This window comes from Phyllobates terribilis, unplaced genomic scaffold (assembly GCF_046119375.1).
Source record: "Phyllobates terribilis strain yellow unplaced genomic scaffold, ASM4611937v1 Scaffold_1__5_contigs__length_1240528914, whole genome shotgun sequence".
NCBI lineage: Eukaryota > Metazoa > Chordata > Amphibia > Anura > Dendrobatidae > Phyllobates > Phyllobates terribilis.
In genome coordinates, this window is record NW_027362761.1 from 1100544640 (window position 1) to 1100565156 (window position 20517).

The 20517-nt window shown below is 43.2% G+C and overlaps 1 protein-coding gene across 4 annotated transcripts in view; it reads left to right on the top strand.

Annotated features, from left to right (window-relative positions):
• The window catches only part of ARAP2 (ArfGAP with RhoGAP domain, ankyrin repeat and PH domain 2), a 593408-nt gene that overhangs the window by 333695 nt on the left and 239196 nt on the right, over positions 1-20517 (top strand). For all 4 annotated transcript variants that reach the window (XM_073646268.1, XM_073646261.1, XM_073646254.1 and 1 more), the window contains one exon: positions 16185-16397. In XM_073646268.1, the coding sequence (XP_073502369.1) occupies positions 16185-16397 (213 nt within the window). The remainder of the gene's footprint in view (positions 1-16184; positions 16398-20517) is intronic.

The following is a 20517-nucleotide window of genomic DNA, read 5'->3' on the forward strand; positions in this document are numbered from 1 at the left end:
AGCAGCAGAAACCAGCCGGCAGGGGATTTCAGGTCCTCTGGCCATAGAAGCCTGGAGGCTCAGTCACAAGCAAGGGACCAGCACCACCGTCGTGGAGCGGAGGCTAACAGAAGGCCCCAAGTCACCAGCCATACGGGTGAGCACTACACGGTACACTCAGGGACGTGGGCTACTTCTACCCGCTTACAGCAAGGTAGCCAGGAAGAGTGCAGACAGACGGGGAGGCCTACAACTCCACCTGGCCAGGGGAACTCCTGCTTGCTCACAGACTGACCAGGCCTCTTATGCTAGCCAATACTCCCGGGAGGGTCTACCTTATAATCATCAGTAAAGACCCTGAACTGCACTGCAAAGACTCTGAGTCATTCCTGCTGCGCTCGTGCACCATCACCCGCATCATCCACACTCACTGCCCTGAGGCTATACTCCTCCCAAGGGGAGTTATCCCATTCTATGCTGCGCACACAACACCAGCCTCAGCGGTCTGCCTCACAGCGGTGGTACTCCCTGACCGCAATCCACGGGTGGTGCAGTCGGACCATTAACCTCAAAACCTAAGAAAGACTGCCACTGGTTTGACCAGCCTGAGCCACGGCACCGGGTCACCGCCACGGAGACTACAGACCCCAGAAACCCGGCACCTGGTATCCCACACACGTGTACACACGGCCCAGGGGGCGCGTCACATGCAGTACAGCATATTACAAACATAAGTCCCATTATTGGGGAGTGGGTGTCCCATGGTATTCGCTTATGCTTTCCAAGCAAAAGATGCCAAAAATTAGGATGGAGCAACTTGCAATGCCCCTTACAAGAGCCATGCAGTACAGCATATTACAAACATAAGTCCCATTATTGGGGAGTGGGTGTCCCATAGTATTTGCTTATGCTTTCCCAGCAAAAGCAGCCAAAAATTAGGACGGAGCAACTTGCAATGCCCCTTACAAGAGCCATGCAGTACAGCATATTACAAACATAAGTCCCATTATTGGGGAGTGGGTGTCCCATAGTATTTGCTTTCCAAGCAAAAGCTGCAAAAAATTAGGATGGAGCAACTTGCAATGCCCCTTACAAGAGCCATGCAGTACAGCATATTACAAACATAAGTCCCATTATTGGGGAGTGGGTGTCCCATAGTATTTGCTTATGCTTCCACAGCAAAAGCTGCCAAAAATTAGAATGGAGCAACTTGCAATGCCCCTTACAAGAGGCATGCAGCACAGCATATTACAAACATAAGTCCCATTATTGGGGAGTGCGTGTCCCATAGTATTTGCTTATGCTTTCCCAGCAAAAGCTGCCAAAAATTAGGATGGAGCAACTTGCAATGCCCCTTACAAGAGCCATGCAGTACAGCATATTACAAACATAAGTCCCATTATTGGGGAGTGGGTGTCCCATAGTATTTGCTTATGCTTTCCCAGCAAAACTTGCCAAAAATTAGGATGGAGCAACTTGCAATGCCCCTTACAAGAGCCATGCAGTACAGCATATTACAAACATAAGTCCCATTATTGGGGAGTGGGTGTCCCATAGTATTTGCTTATACCTTGCAAGCAAAAGCTGCCAAAAATAAGGACGGAGGAACTTGCAATGCTGGCACCCTGGTGGTATTGTGGTGGTGGAGGCTGAGGATAAGGAGAAGAAGATTAAACAGCCGAAACGAGGAAGCGTATACCCATCTGTGGGTGTGAAGCGGTGCATGTGAATACACCTCCCGAAATAACACAGTGGATTTGACTTTATGTTACTCTGCTGTCATTTGGTGGTGATGAGAAGTCTGGCCCAATCCAGCCCTTGTTCATTTTGATAAGGGTCAGCTTGTCAGCATTGTCAGTTGACAGGCGAGTGCGCTTATCAGTTATAATTCCCCCAGCGGCACTAAAAACACGCTGCGATAACAAGTTAGCGCCAGGGCAGGCCAGGACCTCCAAGGCGTACAGAGCGAGTTCATTTAAAGTGTCCAGCTTGGATACCCAATAATTAAAAGGCACAGAGGAATCATGGAGGACGCAGGTACGATCGGCAAGGTACTCCCTCACCATCTTTTGAAATTTTCCACTCCTTGTGAGAGTACCCTGCACCTCAGGGCCTGTAAGCTGGGCGGGTGTCAGAAAACTGTCCCAGAACGTTGACAGTGTTCCCCTGCCTCTGCTGCATTGGAGTTGCATCTCTCTCGCCTGTACACCTTGGTTGGGCAATGAACTGTGACCTCTGCCGCTAGCTTTTTCAGATGGGAATTTTTTTAAGAGTTCTGCAGCAAGGGCCTTCTGGTATTGCCCCATTTTTGTAGACCTCTCCACCTCAGGACTAAGAGAGTGAAAGTTCTCCTTGTAGTGGGGGTCTACAAGTGTCACCAACCAGTAATGACTGTCACCCAACATTTTGACAATGTGAGGGTCACGGTTAAGGCAGCGTAACATAAAGTCAGCCATGCGTGCCAGACTGGTAACGGGCAAGATTTCCGTGTCCTCACCAAGATGACGACTGACCATGCTCTCCTCCTCCTCCTCCTCTTCCTCCTCCCCCCTGTCCTCAGGCCACCCACGCTGAACCGACGGTATGACACTTGTACAGGTACTACCGTCTACAACGCATGATAGCAGCTCCTGTTCTTCCTCCTTCTCCTCCTCCTCTCCCTCATTGTCCCCCAATGCACGTTGGGATGAGATGAGGCTGGGCTGTGTGTAATCGCCCGCTACGGCTTCTTGATCCATCTCATCATACTCTGGCTTCAATGCCTCCTCTTTAATTCTCTGCAGAGAGCATTGCAAAAGACAGACAAGTGGGATGCTGACACTAATGATGGCGTCATCGCCACTCACCATCTTGGTGGCCTCCTCAAAGTTTGTCAGGATGGTACATATGTCAGACATCCAGGTCCACTCCTGAGGTCTTATGTGTGGAGTCTGACCTGAATATCGATGGCCTTGTTGCAGCTGGTACTCCACAACTGCTATCTTCTGCTCACAAATCCTTTGCAAGATGTGTAGGGTAGAGTTCCAACGTGTGGGGACATCACACACCAGTCGGTGTGCCGGAAGCTGCAAACGCTGCTGCAACACAGCAAGGGCGGCGGAAGCTGTAGCCGACTTGCGAAAATGAGCTGACAGGCGGCGTACTTTCACGAGCAGATCTGGCAACTCGGGGTATGATTTAAGAAACTGCTGAACCACGAGGTTAAGCACATGAGCCAGGCATGGTACATGTGTGATCTCACCTCGCCTCAGAGCCGCCACCAGGTTACGGCCATTGTCACACACGACCATGCCGGGATGTAGGTTCAGCGGTCTCAGCCACAGATCTGCCTGCTCTTTCACAGCTGTCCACAACTCACAAGCAGTGTGAGGTTTATCACCTAAGCTTATGAGTTTCAGCACAGCCTGTTGCCGCTTGGCGGAGGCAGTACTGCAATGCTTTCAGCTTGTAACTGATGTGGTGATATCTGAGATGGAGGCTGAACATGAGGAGGAGGAGAAGGAGGAGGATGCGCAGGAGCTGTACACTGTGGGGGCAACTCTGACTGACATAGGGCCCGCAATCCTCGGTGTCGGGAGGATGTGTTCCGTCCCAAGGTCAGACTGGGTCCCGGCTTCCACTATGTTTACCCAGTGTGCCGTCAGAGAGATGTACCGTCTCTGGACACAAGCACTTGTCCACGTGTCCGTTGTCAGGTGGACTCTCCCAGTAACTGCGTTGTTGAGGGCACGGCAGATGCTTTGGGACACGTGCTTGTGTAGTGCGGTGATGGCACACCGGGCAAAATAGTGTCGGCTGGGGACCGAGTACCGAGGGACGGCCACCGCCATAAGATTGCGGAAGGATTCCGTCTCCACCAGCCTAAAAGGCAGCATTTCCAATGCATGCAGTCGTGAAATGTGCGAATTTAGGACTGTGGCCTGTGGGGCGTTAGCTGCGAATTTCCGCTTTCGTTCAAAGGTCTGGGATATGGACAATTGAACGCTGCGGTGGGACGTGGACGTGGACGTTGATGCTGTTTCTTGAGAAACTGCCATAACAAGTGAAGACTGAGAGGAGGGGGCATCTTTACATGCAGTATGGACAGGGGATTGCCTTGCACACACAACAGGGGGTTCTATTGCACGCACGACAGTGGAAGAAGCAGTGGTGACACCCGCTGACACTGGTCGTGGACCCTGGGTTTCGCCTCACAAAGTCAGGTGCTTTGCTGCCATGTGCCTGATCATGCTGGTGGTGGTCAGGCTGGTAGTTTTGTTACCCCTGCTAATGCTGGCATTGCAGGTGGAACATATGGCCATTTTGGGGTTATCAGCAGAGTCTTTAAAAAAATTCCAGACTCTGGAAGACCTACTGCTTGTACTGGCAACGTCCCTCGTGTTGGTGTTACGGGGAATGGTTGCCTGCCTTCTGTCGGCGGCCACCACACTGCTTCTTCCTGCCTGTTGGGGTACTCTGCCTCCCTCCCCTTGTGTGCTGCTGGCCACACTCTGCATGTCCTCCTTCCACGTTGGGTCAGTTACTAGATCATCCACCACCTCCTCCTCTTCCACTTGCGCACCACGATCCTCCTCCTCACTTCCTGGCAATTGTGTCTCGTCATCGTCCACCTCTTGTGACAGATTGCCAACGTCGACTTCCTGTGGCCGTGGCTGTTCAAATAATTGGGCATCGCAACATGGGATCTCCTCTTCCACCACTTCAAGCGTATCAGGCGAGGGGCCCAAATATGGAAATGGACCAGTGAACAGCTCTTCAGAGTGTCCAAGTGTGGGATCACTTGCTGTCTGACGACACTCGGCATGGTGGGAGGAAGGAGCATCAGGGTGAGGAGGAGTATGCGGTCGAGACTCACGGCTACTAAGAGTTGACCGTGTGGAAGACAGACCGGAGGTGGTGGTGCCCAGGTAACTGGAAGTATTATCTGCTATCCAATTAATAACCTGTTCACACTGATCAGTTCTCAATGCTGGTGTTGTTCTGTGCTTCCCTAGTAATTCGGTGTGAGCGAGAAGATGTGGCTGTTGGTTGTGGCACATTTTCACCTTGGCCACGGCCCCGTCCTCTGCACGAACTATCACCAGAACGTCCACTTCCACGTCCCTTGCCACGCGCCTAGCCCATTGTAAATGAAGTAAAATAGCTTACACTTGCACTATCAATGGAAAAAGGGTAATAAAGAGTAGATTAGAACCGTGGAAGAGGAAAACCACAGTTATTGTTTACTGGGGTATACCACACTTTTTTAAATAGAGATATTTGCGGCTGAACAGTGAGCGACACACTCAAACTGCTTTTTTTTTAGATACCAAATGCCCAAAACTGGATAGTACAGCGATTTGACGAGCTGAACTGCGAAACCACACTGGGATGTTGGGCCTACGCAAGACTATTTTCAACAAATATATTTTTGTGTCACAACAGTCAGGAGACACTACTGTTTTTCTTTACGGAAAAAACTACCAAAACCTGAATAATAGAGATTTTTTACCATGGGTTGGCAAAACCACAGTTATTGTTTACTGGGGTATACCACACTTTTTTAAATAGAGATATTTGCGGCTGAACAGTGAGCGACACACTCAAACTGCTTTTTTTTTAGATACCAAAGGCCCAAAACTGGATAGTACAGCGATTTGACCCGTGGAACTGCAAAACCACACTGGGATGTCGGGCCTACACAAGAAGTTTTCAACCGATATATTTTTGTGTCACAACAGTCAGGAGACACTACTGTTTTTCTTTACGGAAAAAACTACCAAAAGCTGAATAATAGAGATTTTTTACCGTGGGATGGCAAAACCACAGTTATTGTTTACTGGGGTATACCACACTTTTTTATATACAGATATTTGCGGCTGAACAGTGAGCGACACAATCAAACTGCTTTTTTTTTAGATACCAAAGGCCCAAAACTGGATAGTACAGCGATTTGACCCGTGGAACTGCAAAACCACACTGTAATGTCGGGCCTACACAAGACTATTTTCAACAGATATATTTTTGTGTCACAACAGTCAGGAGACACTACTGTTTTTCTTTACGGAAAAAACTACCAAAAGCTGAATAATAGTGATTTTTTACCATGGGATGGCAAAACCACAGTTATTGTTTACTGGGGTATACCACACTTTTTTAAATAAAGATATTTGCGGCTGAACAGTGAGCGACACACTCAAACTGCTTTTTTTTTAGATACCAAAGGCCCAAAACTGGATAGTACAGTGATTTGACCCGTGGAACTGCGAAACCACACTGGGATGTCGGGCCTACACAAGACTATTTTCAACAGATATATTTTTGTGTCACAACAATCAGGAGACACTACTGTTTTTCTTTATGGAAAAAACTACCAAATGCTGAATAATAGAGATTTTTTACCGTGGGATGGCAAAACCACAGTTATTGTTTACTGGGGTATACCACACTTTTTTAAATAGAAATATATGCGGCTGAACAGTGAGCGACACACTCAAACTGCTTTTTTTTTAGATACCAAAGGCCCAAAACTGGATAGTACATCGATTTGACCCGTGGAACTGCGAAACCACACTGGGATGTCGGGCCTACACAAGACTATTTTCAACAGATATATTTTTGTGTCACAACAGTCAGGAGACACTACTGTTTTTCTTTACGGAAAAAACTACCAAAGCCTGAATAATAGAGATTTTTTACCGCGGGATGGCAAAACCACAGTTATTGTTTACTGGGGTATACCACACTTTTTTAAATAGAGATATTTGCGGCTGAACAGTGAGCGACACACTCAAACTGCTTTTTTTTTAAGATATCAAAGGCCCAAAACTGAATAGTACAGCGATTTGACCCGTGGAACTGCGAAACCACACTGGGATGTCGGGCCTACACAAGACTATTTTCAACAGATATATTTTTGTGTCACAACAGTCAGGAGACACTACTGTTTTTCTTTACGGAAAAAACTACCAAAAGCTGAATAATAGAGATTTTTTACCATGGGTTGGCAAAACCACAGTTATTGTTTACTGGGGTATACCACACTTTTTTAAATAGAGATATTTGCGGCTGAACAGTGAGCGACACACTCAAACTGCTTTTTTTTTAGATACCAAAGGCCCAAAACTGGATAGTACAGCGATTTAACCCGTGGAACTGCGAAACCACACTGGAATGTCGGGCCTACACAAGACTGTTTTCAACAGATATATTTTTGTGTCACAACAGTCAGGAGACACTACTGTTTTTCTTTACGGAAAAAAACTACCAAAAGCGGAATAATAGAGATTTTTTACAGTGGATGGCAAAACCACAGTTATTGTTTACTGGGGTATACCACACTTTTTTAAATAGAGATATTTGCGGCTGAACAGTGAGCGACACACTCAAACTGCTGTTTTTTTAGATACCAAAGGCCCAAAACTGGATAGTACAGCGATTTGACCCGTGGAACTGCGAAACCACACTGGGATGTCGGGCCTACACAAGACTATTTTCAACAGATATATTTTTGTGTCACAACAGTCAGGAGACACTACTGTTTTTCTTTACGGAAAAAACTACCAAAACCTGAATAATAGAGATTTTTTACCGTGGGATGGCAAAACCACAGTTATTGTTTACTGGGGTATACCACACTTTTTTAAATAGAGATATTTGCGGCTGAACAGTGAGCGACACACTCAGACTGCTTTTTTTTTAGATACCAAAGGCCCAAAACTGGATAGTACAGCGATTTGTCCCGTGGAACTCCGAAACCACACTGGGATGTCGGGCCTACACAAGACTATTTTCAACAGATATATTTTTGTGTCACAACAGTCAGGAGACACTACTGTTTTTCTTTACGGAAAAAACTACCAAAAGCTGAATAATAGAGATTTTTTACCGTGGGATGGCAAAACCACAGTTATTGTTTACTGGGGTATACCACACTTTTTTAAATAGAGATATATGCGGCTGAACAGTGAGCGACACACTCAAACTGCTTTTTTTTTAGATACCAAAGGCCCAAAACTGGATAGTACAGCGATTTGACCCGTGGAACTGCGAAACCACACTGGGATGTCGGGCCTACACAAGAAGTTTTCAACTGATATATTTTTGTGTCACAACAGTCAGGAGACACTACTGTTTTTCTTTACGGAAAAAACTACCAAAAGCTGAATAATAGAGATTTTTTACCGTGGGATGGCAAAACCACAGTTATTGTTTACTGGGGTATACCACACTTTTTTAAATAGAGATATTTGCGGCTGAACAGTGAGCGACACACTCAAACTGCTTTTTTTTTAGATACCAATGGCCCAAAACTGGATAGTTCAGCGATTTGACCCGTGGAACTGCGAAACCACACTGGGATGTGGGGCCTACACAAGACTATTTTCAACAGATATATTTTTGTGTCACAACAGTCAGGAGACACTACTGTTTTTCTTTACGGAAAAAAACTACCAAAAGCTGAATAATAGGGATTTTTTACCGTGGATGGCAAAACCACAGTTATTGTTTACTGGGGTATACCACACTTTTTTAAATAGAGATATTTGCGGCTGAACAGTGAGCGACACAATCAAACTGCTTTTTTTTTAGATACCAAAGGCCCAAAACTGGATAGTACAGCGATTTTACCCGTGGAACTGCGAAACCACACTGGAATGTCGGGCCTACACAAGACTATTTTCAACACATATATTTTTGTGTCACAACAGTCAGGAGACACTACTGTTTTTCTTTACGGAAAAAACTACCAAAAGCTGAATAATAGAGATTTTTTACCGTAGGATGGCAAAACCACAGTTATTGTTTACTGGGGTATACCACACTTTTTTAAATAGAGATATATGCGGCTGAACAGTGAGCGACACACTCAAACTGCTTTTTTTTTAGATACCAAAGGCCCAAAACTGGATAGTACAGCGATTTGACCCGTGGAACTACGAAACCACTCTGGGATGTCGGGCCTACACAAGACTATTTTCAACAGATATATTTTTGTATCACAACAGTCAGGAGACACTACTGTGTTTCTTTACGGAAAAAACTACCAAAGCCTGAATAATAGAGATTTTTTACCGTGGGATGGCAAAACCACAGTTATTGTTTACTGGGGTATACCACACTATTTTAAATAGAGATATTTGCGGCTGAATAGTGATCGACACACTCAAACTGCTTTTTTTTTAAGATATCAAAGGCCCAAAACTAAATAGTACAGCGATTTGACCCGTGGAACGGCGAAACCACACTGGGATGTCGGGCCTACACAAGACTATTTTCAACAGATATATTTTTGTGTCACAACAGTCAGGAGACACTACTGTTTTTCTTTACGGAAAAAACTACCAAAACCTGAATAATAGAGATTTTTTACCGTGGGATGGCAAAACCACAGTTATTGTTTACTGGGGTATACCACACTTTTTTAAATAGAGATATATGCGGCTGAACAGTGAGCGACACACTCAAACTGCTTTTTTTTTAGATACCAAAGGCCCAAAACTGGATAGTACAGCGATTTGACCCGTGGAACTGCAAAACCACACTGGGATGTCGGGCCTACACAAGACTATTTTCAACAGATATATTTTTGTGTCACAACAGTCAGGAGACACTACTGTTTTTCTTTACGGAAAAAACTACCAAAACCTGAATAATAGAGATTTTTTACCGTGGGATGGCAAAACCACAGTTATTGTTTACTGGGGTATACCACACTTTTTTAAATAGAGATATTTGCGGCTGAACAGTGAGCGACACACTCAGACTGCTTTTTTTTTAGATACCAAAGGCCCAAAACTGGATAGTACAGCGATTTGACCCGTGGAACTGCGAAACCACACTGGGATGTCGGGCCTACACAAGGAGTTTTCAACCGATATATTTTTGTGTCACAACAGTCAGGAGACACTACTGTTTTTCTTTACGGAAAAAACTACCAAAAGCTGAATAATAGAGATTTTTTACCGTGGGATGGCAAAACCACAGTTATTGTTTACTGGGGTATACCACACTTTTTTAAATAGAGATATATGCGGCTGAACAGTGAGCGACACACTCAAACTGCTTTTTTTTTAGATACCAAAGGCCCAAAACTGGATAGTACAGCGATTTGACCCGTGGAACTGCGAAACCACACTGGGATGTCGGGCCTACACAAGAAGTTTTCAACCGATATATTTTTGTGTCACAACAGTCAGGAGACACTACTGTTTTTCTTTACGGAAAAAACTACCAAAAGCTGAATAATAGAGATTTTTTACCGTGGGATGGCAAAACCACAGTTATTGTTTACTGGGGTATACCACACTTTTTTAAATAGAGATATATGCGGCTGAACAGTGAGCGACACACTCAAACTGCTTTTTTTTTAGATACCAAAGGCCCAAAACTGGATAGTACAGCGATTTGACCCGTGGAACTGCGAAACCACACTGGGATGTCGGGCCTACACAAGAAGTTTTCAACCGATATATTTTTGTGTCACAACAGTCAGGAGACACTACTGTTTTTCTTTACGGAAAAAACTACCAAAAGCTGAATAATAGAGATTTTTTACCGTGGGATGGCAAAACCACAGTTATTGTTTACTGGGGTATACCACACTTTTTTAAATAGAGATATTTGCGGCTGAACAGTGAGCGACACACTCAAACTGCTTTTTTTTTAGATACCAAAGGCCCAAAACTGGATAGTACAGCGATTTGACCCGTGGAACTGCGAAACCACACTGGAATGTTGGGCCTACACAAGACTATTTTCAACACATATATTTTTGTGTCACAACAGTCAGGAGACACTACTGTTTTTCTTTACGGAAAAAACTACCAAAAGCTGAATAATAGAGATTTTTTACCGTAGGATGGCAAAACCACAGTTATTGTTTACTGGGGTATACCACACTTTTTTAAATAGAGATATATGCGGCTGAACAGTGAGCGACACACTCAAACTGCTTTTTTTTTAGATACCAAAGGCCCAAAACTGGATAGTACAGCGATTTGACCCGTGGAACTACGAAACCACTCTGGGATGTCGGGCCTACACAAGACTATTTTCAACAGATATATTTTTGTGTCACAACAGTCAGGAGACACTACTGTGTTTCTTTACGGAAAAAACTACCAAAGCCTGAATAATAGAGATTTTTTACCGTGCGATGGCAAAACCACAGTTATTGTTTACTGGGGTATACCACAATATTTTAAATAGAGATATTTGCGGCTGAATAGTGATCGACACACTCAAACTGCTTTTTTTTTAAGATATCAAAGGCCCAAAACTAAATAGTACAGCGATTTGACCCGTGGAACGGCGAAACCACACTGGGATGTCGGGCCTACACAAGACTATTTTCAACAGATATATTTTTGTGTCACAACAGTCAGGAGACACTACTGTTTTTCTTTACGGAAAAAACTACCAAAACCTGAATAATAGAGATTTTTTACCGTGGGATGGCAAAACCACAGTTATTGTTTACTGGGGTATACCACACTTTTTTAAATAGAGATATATGCGGCTGAACAGTGAGCGACACACTCAAACTGCTTTTTTTTTAGATACCAAAGGCCCAAAACTGGATAGTACAGCGATTTGACCCGTGGAACTGCGAAACCACTCTGGGATGTCGGGCCTGCACAATACTATTTTCAACAGATATATTTTTGTGTCACAACAGTCAGGAGACACTACTGTTTTTCTTTACGGAAAAAACTGCCAAAACCTGAATAATAGAGATTTTTTACCGTGGGATGGCAAAACCACAGTTATTGTTTACTGGGGTATACAACACTTTTTTAAATAGAGATATTTGCGGCTGAACAGTGAGCGACACACTCAGACTGCTTTTTTGTTAGATACCAAATGCCCAAAACTGGATAGTACAGCGATTTGACCCGTGGAACTGCGAAACCACTCTGGGATGTCGGGCCTACACAAGACTATTTTCAACAGATATATTTTTGTGTCACAACAGTCAGGAGACACTACTGTTTTTCTTTAGGGAAAAAAATACCAAAACCTGAATAATAGAGATTTTTTACCGCAGGATGGCAAAACCACAGTTATTGTTTACTGGGGTATACCACACTTTTTTAAATAGAGATATTTGCAGACGAACAGTGAGCGACACACTCAAACTGCTTTTTTTTTAGATACCAAAGGCCCAAAACTGGATAGTACAGCGATTTGACCCGTGGAACTGCGAAACCACACTGGGATGTCAGGCCTGCACAAGACTATTTTCAACAGATATATTTTTGTGTCACAACAGTCAGGAGACACTACTGTTTTTCTTTACGGAAAAAACTGCCAAAACCTGAATAATAGAGATTTTTTACCGTGGGATGGCAAAACCACAGTTATTGTTTACTGGGGTATACCACACTTTTTTAAATAGAGATATTTGCGGCTGAACAGTGAGCGACACACTCAAACTGTTTTTTTTTTTAGATTCAAATGGCCCAAAATGGATAATACAGAGGTTTGAACCGTGGAAGTGCAAAACAACACTTCTGTTTCTCTAGCCTACACCAGACTATTTTCAACAGTTATATTTGTGTCTGAAAAATCAGAGACACGCTTTTTTTTGGGGAGGGGGGAGGAGGACACACCAAAAGGTTAATAAGACGGGTATTTGTACAGTGTGAAGGAGGAAAAACAAAGGAGAATTTAGATGAAAAAAAAAGGATTTTTCCTGGCCCCCGACACCTGGTGCTAAGTCCAGCAATTTCAGCAACAGGAGCACACAGGACTGTAATTCAGCGTTTGCTGGTATAACCACTGTGTCTCCTATACAGCCTGCCTGGTATCTGGGATGGATATTAGTCCTGAAAAGGACTGTTTATTTGTTCTGGCAGCCTTTACAGACCCTACACTAACTATTTCGCAGTTTATATCTCTCCCTAAATCAGCAGCGCTGTCCCTACACTGTCTAATCCGGAGCGACTGTGTCCAAGATGGCGGCGCCCCGTTTTAAATACTCGAGGTGATGCTGTGCAGCCAGCCAATCACTGTAATGCCCACAACCAACATGGCTGCAGCATTACAGTGACTGTCTGGCAATTCCTGCATGTTCATTGGCTCTGTAAAGAGCGCCAAACATGCAGGGCGGAGACCCGAGCTCCCGCCCGAGTAACCCGGAAATGCTCGGTGCTCGCCGAACATCCCAAGTAGCGTGATGCTCGGGCGAGTACCGAGCAGTGTCGAGCATGTTCGCTCAACACTACTGCTTACATATTTATACAGCTCCCATAATGGTCAATAATATATCCATATGAAACTAACTGCCACTACTGGTGACTGCAGACAGATTTATGTGATTTTTTAGGCAACCCATTGTTATTTCCCAATGTGCTGCATTCATTTTAAAATAATGTATATTTGCCTACTGAACTGCAACTAATCTTTCACTCATAGCCGTGTGTCCCCTGCCAATCTCGTGGCATAAACAATTTAATGTGACTGATGTAGCCAGTCAATGGCCCAAAGATCAGCTGTGGCCTTCACAATAACGTCTGAAAAGAAGAACAGTGTTTCTTCCTCTTGTACATTTATTAAGGCTAAAATGGTCATGCCATTGATAGGGGACACAGAGCTTGGAGCATATAAGCAGCATTGGTGATAGAGGTATGCATTTTTTTAGAACTCATACAATAATTTGGGGTTAATTAAAAAGGTTGTACCATGATTTTTGGCAAGAATGCACTGCTCCCTAGTTTTCTGCCACCTTACGTGCTGGGGGAGCCTCATACTGGATTGGCTGTTTGCACCAGTGGCAAAAATGTTCTCCTGGCCAAATCTGTGCGCTCTCCATTGCTGCTACATTAGACAAGTTTCCCTCTGCAGCGTTGTAGGAGCATATTAGCACTGAAACTGGCTGGGATCAGGGGCACAAAGTGCCCTCCAGCAGCACCGGCCAGCTTCAGAGTAATTATTACAGACTTTATTAGAAAGAGCTTGTAAGCAATGCTCATGTTCAGTCACCACTTGAAATCCAGTCTATGAGCCATAAACGAGCTATTTGTACAAGCACTTTGTAAAGTTGCAATGTTGCCTATACAGTTATATGAAAAAGTTTGGGCACCCCTATTAATCTTAAGCTTATTGTTTTATAAAAATTGGTGTTTTTGCAACAGCTATTTCAGTTTGATATATGTAATAACTGTTGGAAACAGTAATGTTTCTGCCTTGAAATGAGGTTTATTGTACTAACAGAAAATGTGCAATTTGCATTCAAACAAAATTTGACAGGTGCATAAGTATGGGCACCTCACCAGAAAAGTGACATTAATATTTAGTAGATCCTCCTTTTGCAAAAATAACAGCCTCTAGTCGCTTCCTGTAGCTTTTAATGAGTTCCTGGATCCTGGATGAAGGTATTTTTGACCATTCCTCTTTACAAAACAATTCCAGTTCAGTTAAGTTTGATGGTCGCCGAGCATGGACAGCCCTCTTCAAATCATACCACAGATGTTCAATGATATTCAGGTCTGGGGACTGGGATGGCCATTCCAGAACATTGTAATTGTTCCTCTGCATGAATGCCTGAGTAGATTTGGAGTGGTGTTTTGGATCATTGTCTTGCTGAAAGATCCATCCCCTGCGTAACTTCAACTTTATCACTGAATCTTGAACATTATTGTCAAGAATCTGCTGATACTGAGTGGAATCCATGCATCCCTCAACTTTAACAAGATTCCCTGTGCCGGCATTGGCCACACAGCCCCAAAGCATGATGGAACCTCCACCAAATTTTACTGTGGGTAGCAAGTGTTTTTCTTGGAATGCTGTGTTTTTTTGCCGCCATGCATAACGCCTTTTTGTATGACCAAACAACTCAATCTTGGTTTCATCAGTCCACAGGACCTTCTTCCAAAAAGAAATTGGCTTCTCCAAATGTGCTTTTGCATACCTCAGCCGACTGTGTTTGTGGCGTGCTTGCAGAAACGGCTTCTTTCGCATCACTCTCCCATACAGCTTCTCCTTGTGCAAAGTGCGTTGTATAGTTGACCGATGCACAGTGACACCATCTGCAGCAAGTTGATGCTGCCGCTCTCTGGAGGTGGTCTGAGGATTGTCCTTGACTGATCTCACTATTCTTCTTCTCTGCCTTTCTGATGTTTTTCTTGGCCTGCCACTTCTGGCCTTAACAAGAACTGTCCCTGTGTTCTTCCATTTCCTTACTATGTTCCTCACAGTGGAAACTGACAGGTTAAATCTCTGAGACAGCTTTTTGTATCTTTCCCCTGAACAACTATGTTGAATAATCTTTGTTTTCAGATCATTTGACAGTTGTTTTGAGGAGCCCATGATGCCACTCTTCAGAGGAGATTCAAACAGGAGAACAACTTGCAAGTGGCCACTTTAAGTAGCTTTTCTCATGATTGCATACACCTGGCTATGAAGTTCAAAGCTCAATGAGGTTACAAAACTAAAAAAAGTGCTTTAGTAAGTCAGTAAAAAGTAGGTAGGAGTATTTAAAACAAGAAAATGATAAGGGTGCCCATACTTATGCACCTGTCAAATTTTGTTTGAATGCAGATTGCACATTTTCTGATAGTACAATAAACCTCATTTCAAGGCAGAAACATTACTGTGTCCAACAGTTATTACATATATCAAACTGAAATAGCTGTTGCAAAAACACCAATTTTTATAAAACATTAAGCTTAAGATTAATAGGGGTGCCCAAACTTTTTCATATAACTGTATATAAGAATGTGGGAATAACTCTTTAATAAGGGGTTGACATTGCAATTCGATCTTGGACCGATTTACATTGACGTCTGAATGAGCCCTCTATAGCATGTCTTTTGTAATTTGGACAAATCTTTTGATTTTTTAGGGCGTAAATACTTTTGCATATTGTGCAATTTTTCTTTTTTTATGCTCCTACTCTATGTTTTTCTCTGTCTAGAAAGCAAATGTAACTGTTTATTGAATTTGTTGCTTAACCCCAACATAAATACTATAAACATTTTCTCTGGTCTCTAGTCAGTCTCCAGGACATATGTATATATTTTGCTCAGTCTACATTCATGCTACAGTAATAATTTAAGGTCTCAAACTGCTTTTTTATTTTTTTATTTTGGCAATCCAAGACCTAGGATAATTTGCACCGAGTAAAACTTACAAGGGAACGTTTACATTCTTCATACATCGTTTTAACATACATTATTATAATTCACTCAGACATGTTTATTTTCTTGTCCCTTTCCATTAAGGTTTAGGAAGCAAATCTCTGTATCTGAAGAACGGAAATCCACTTAAAGTAAGAGAGTTGTTGGAAGATTTTAAAAAGGATGCACGAAGCATTAAACTAAAAGTCGGAAGACATCAGTTGGAAGACGTGACTGATGTCCTGAAATCTTTCTTATATGAAATAGATGATGCACTTCTAACAAAAGAACTTTATCCATATTGGATCTCTGCCCTAGGTAATGAAACGGTGTTCCAGAAATAGCTGTTTCATTATTCATTTGAACGAATGCATCTACTAAGTAAAAGATGTTTATTTAAGTGAAAGATTTTTTGCTTAAACTCCCCTGAGACAGCGAACATAATGCTATTAGAGTAAACTTCCTATGCTGGAAAATTAGAATGAAGCATCTTGCTGTCAGCTCATACAGTACCTTGAACCTACCACTTTACAGAAAGCTGATAATTTAACCAACATATGTTATCAGATACAAACTGTTACATTAGGCGCTTCTGTTTCCTCTTGTTATGTTTTTAAAGATGATTTCTTCTGTGCAGAGTCTTGGTAGATGAACATATGATCGCTTCATCGTACGCTCTACATTTCATTGCCATATTAAACTAGAACATCCAACCCTGGAGGCTTTTTAGATGCTGCAGAATGTCTTGAACTGTACCTACAGACAGGCTAGGCTGGCCTCAGGGCTTTTTTTTTCCAGGTCAGGTTTAAAAGAACATCTGTCTTGGTACAAGATTATATAGCAATTTATTATTTCAAATTTTTTCATTGATATAAACGAAATAGCTTTTCATTGTATGCTTTTGGGACAAATTATACTGGACAGTCATGATGGCACAATAAAGTGACATTGCTAACCATATAGTTTAACAACAATTTTACAATTGCTCATACTATGTCCAATGAAAAACATTAATTACTCCAAAGTAGAATTTGGCATGTGTATGTAATGCGATGAATGTACTGACAATTATTTTGCACATGTTAGCGTGTTCTTAGAATGGTTAAAAAAGGCCAAATTAGTAGCATACAGGTGATTAACAGTAAAAGGAATGACATGCTGTTAGACCTTAAAGAGGACCTTCAGAAGGATATTCGATTGCTAACTAAACGTAAGAGTGTAAAGCCCCATTATTGCTTATTTCATTCAATAAAGATAACAGAATTTCATTGGGGCATTTATGAGAAATCTGTTATTGAAGTCTTATACTCACGTGCAGTGGGGTGGGCACATCACTCCTTAGCTCTACTGTACTTCGCTGCCAACTGACAACATTTTGTTGTTGATTGACAGGTCACTCTTGCCTCAGTTACATGTCTCCCCTTTGCAGGCGCAATCATTGCCTGGGTTCTTTTCATCTGAAAGGGCGGCGCCTGCGATTTCGGTCAATGATGATTTTGCGAGATCAGTGTACCAGCTCACGCAATGTCATTAAGAGCTAAATTTGCAGGCGCCTTCATTGCAATAAACCCAGGTTATTTTACCAATCTGCTCTTTTACACCATTCTAAGAACACACTAGCATATGTAAAATGATTGTCAACACAATCACAGCATTTTGTTCACATGAAAAATTTTACTTTGGCGTAAATAATGATTTAAAATTGGCATAGTACAAGCAATTTTAAGTGCATTAAAACTGTTGTTAAACTATATGGTTATGGTTGAGAGGTATCATGGGGTCGAGGGTTCCTTGGGGAAGCAGCCCACTCCATACTGAAGGTCCCAACAGGGTGCGGAGGCCCAAAAGGGGCCATAAAGCTGCCCGTTGCCCCCTGATCTCAGAGCAAATGGACTGTAGCCTGAGACACCGCTGTTCATATTATGCATATCTGGCCTAGAGTTTGAATGGCCAACCCAGCAAGGGGCCACAAGCTTGTCCCGTAAAAGTAAATGGTTGCAAGTAACTGGACTGCTGGACTCAGGGAGTTTGGTGACCCTCGTGAGGGCCACTTTTCCTCTCCAACTGATCCCTGGGAAGAAGGTTGGCGTCCGCTGCATTCATGGCGATGCTAAGGACTATCCAGTGTCCAGAGTGGACATTGAAATAGCCCAGCGTTGTCCAGGACTTATTGCACCCCATCATCATACGCCGGGACTTTTGTTTGTTTTGGGCAAGAAATTCGTTAGCCCTAAAGAAGTATCAGAAGTATCACCACTCCCAGAGTCAGACGGGTTTCCCTTCTGTGTCCTTGTGGAGGATGAGGAGGTAGTGTCCCCTGATTCCGATGTTCCTGAGCTAGGGGTGAGCGGCAAAAATTTGGAGTCTGCCCAACATAGGGACCTAACTCTAAGGGAAGCATTCAACAATGTAACCATCATAAATGGTACAGCACAGGAGCCGGAGGCTGACACCAGGTTTCCGTATTTTATGTTGACTGGGGAGTTATTGTACGAGGTTACGAAAGAGAGGGACGAGCTAGTGGTGCCGTTATTGGTATCAGGACCCTATAGACAGAGGGTGTTGGACATGGCCCATTCACATGTCTTAGGTGACCATTTGGGGGTGGAAAAACTCAGGAACGGAACATGCAGAGGTTCTATTGGCCCCGATGTCACCGGTAAATGTTAAAATATTGCAGGTCTTGTCCCACGTGCCAACTAACTGGCCCCACCTCCCACTTTTAAAATCCCCTAGTACCATTACCCATCATAGACGTACCATTTGAGAGAATGGTCATGGACTTGGTTGGTCCCCTAGTTAAGTCTGCTTGAGGGCATCAGTATATATTGGTCATCCTGAAGTATGCTACGCAGTACCCTGAATCAGTTCCCCTGAGGAACTCCTCTGTGAAAAGTATAGCCCACGAGTTTGTCCACGTTTTTTCTCTGACAGGATTACCGAGAGAGATCCTGACCGACCAAAGAACACCCTTTATGAGTAAGGTGATGAGGGAAATGTGTAAGGCCCTGAAAATTACACAGTTGAAGACATCAGTATACCATCCCCAGACAGATGACCTTGTGGAAAGGTACAACAAAACCTTCAAGAGTATGCTTTGGAAGGCCATAGAAAAGGACGGTAGAGACTGAGACTGTCTGCTACCGTATCTGCTGTTCTCTATCCAGGAGGTTCCACAGGCCAGAGTTTGTAGTCCAGACAGTTCCATCGGATGTCTGGCTGGGTGCTTTCTTGTCTAAGGAGGTTAACGGAGAGAGACATCCTGTGATGTACCTCAGTCAGAAGCTGTCTACGTGTGAAAAGAACTACTCCATAGTGGAAAAAGAATACTTGCCCATAAAGTGGATGGTCGACACATTACATTTCTATTAGGGCAGAAATTTTAATTGGTATCGGATCATGCCCCACTCAGGTGGATGAGGGAGAAATAGGGGAAAAATGCTAGGGTTGCACGCTGGTTTCTAGCACTATAGGATTTCAGCTTCCATGTGGAACATAGAGCTGGAAGATACATGGTAATGTCAATGCCCTCTCGAGAATCCCCTGTCTAGTAGAAAAAGGTGCCAAGCCCCATGGTTTTAGGCAGAGAGGAAGGTATGTAAGGCAGCTACCTGACACATAGTTGATGGGAGGTATGTATCACAGAGATGGCTGTCATCTGTGATGTAATCCTGGAGTATTGCTCTAGTGCACATAGTACTAAGAGGATTGTCTGGGGCATCTGGGCAAGGTTTTACGGGCAGCCTGAGAGATGGGTGGGTCTGGATGCCCACATACCTCACTTCTGGGTGTTGTTAAGAGGTTAAAATGGAGTCCGTTGTTTGACACATGGGCTGTGTGTGGAGAGAGAAGGCCTCCTATGTGGGATATCCAGACTAAGACAATGTACTGGATGCATTCCAGCCTATGTGACCAGGAAAGGGGAACCAGAGACTTTATCAAAAGAACTGTTTGCTTTGTTTTGCCTTTACTGAAGTCTATTTCATTTTCCTTGCGTATGGATAGTTTATGAAGCAGCAATAAACCAACATAGAAGTTTAAATGGAAACGCTTCCTGTTTTGCCTCCCAATGTACCCAAGTGAGTAGCATTCCCTACAACATGAATACTGACGGAGCCAAATGCTTATATGTTCACAATAGGTAAAAGCTGCAGGTTGTCACCTATACATTTATGCAAATCCAAATATAGAGTGTGTGTTAATGTCAGGTTTTAACAATCAACACTTTTGTCATGGTGTGTAAATTAGCCAAGTTCATGGTGTTAGAGTTGTGTAAAATGACAACTCATATAGTGTGAAATTTGTATTAGTTTGTGTTAGCTTTTGTGGGTTAGTGAATAATTATATATACTAAACCATATTGCATGAAGAGATAATATACTAGACTATTTTCTACATTTGTCCACTAGAGATGATCGAAGCAATTCAATGCAAATCA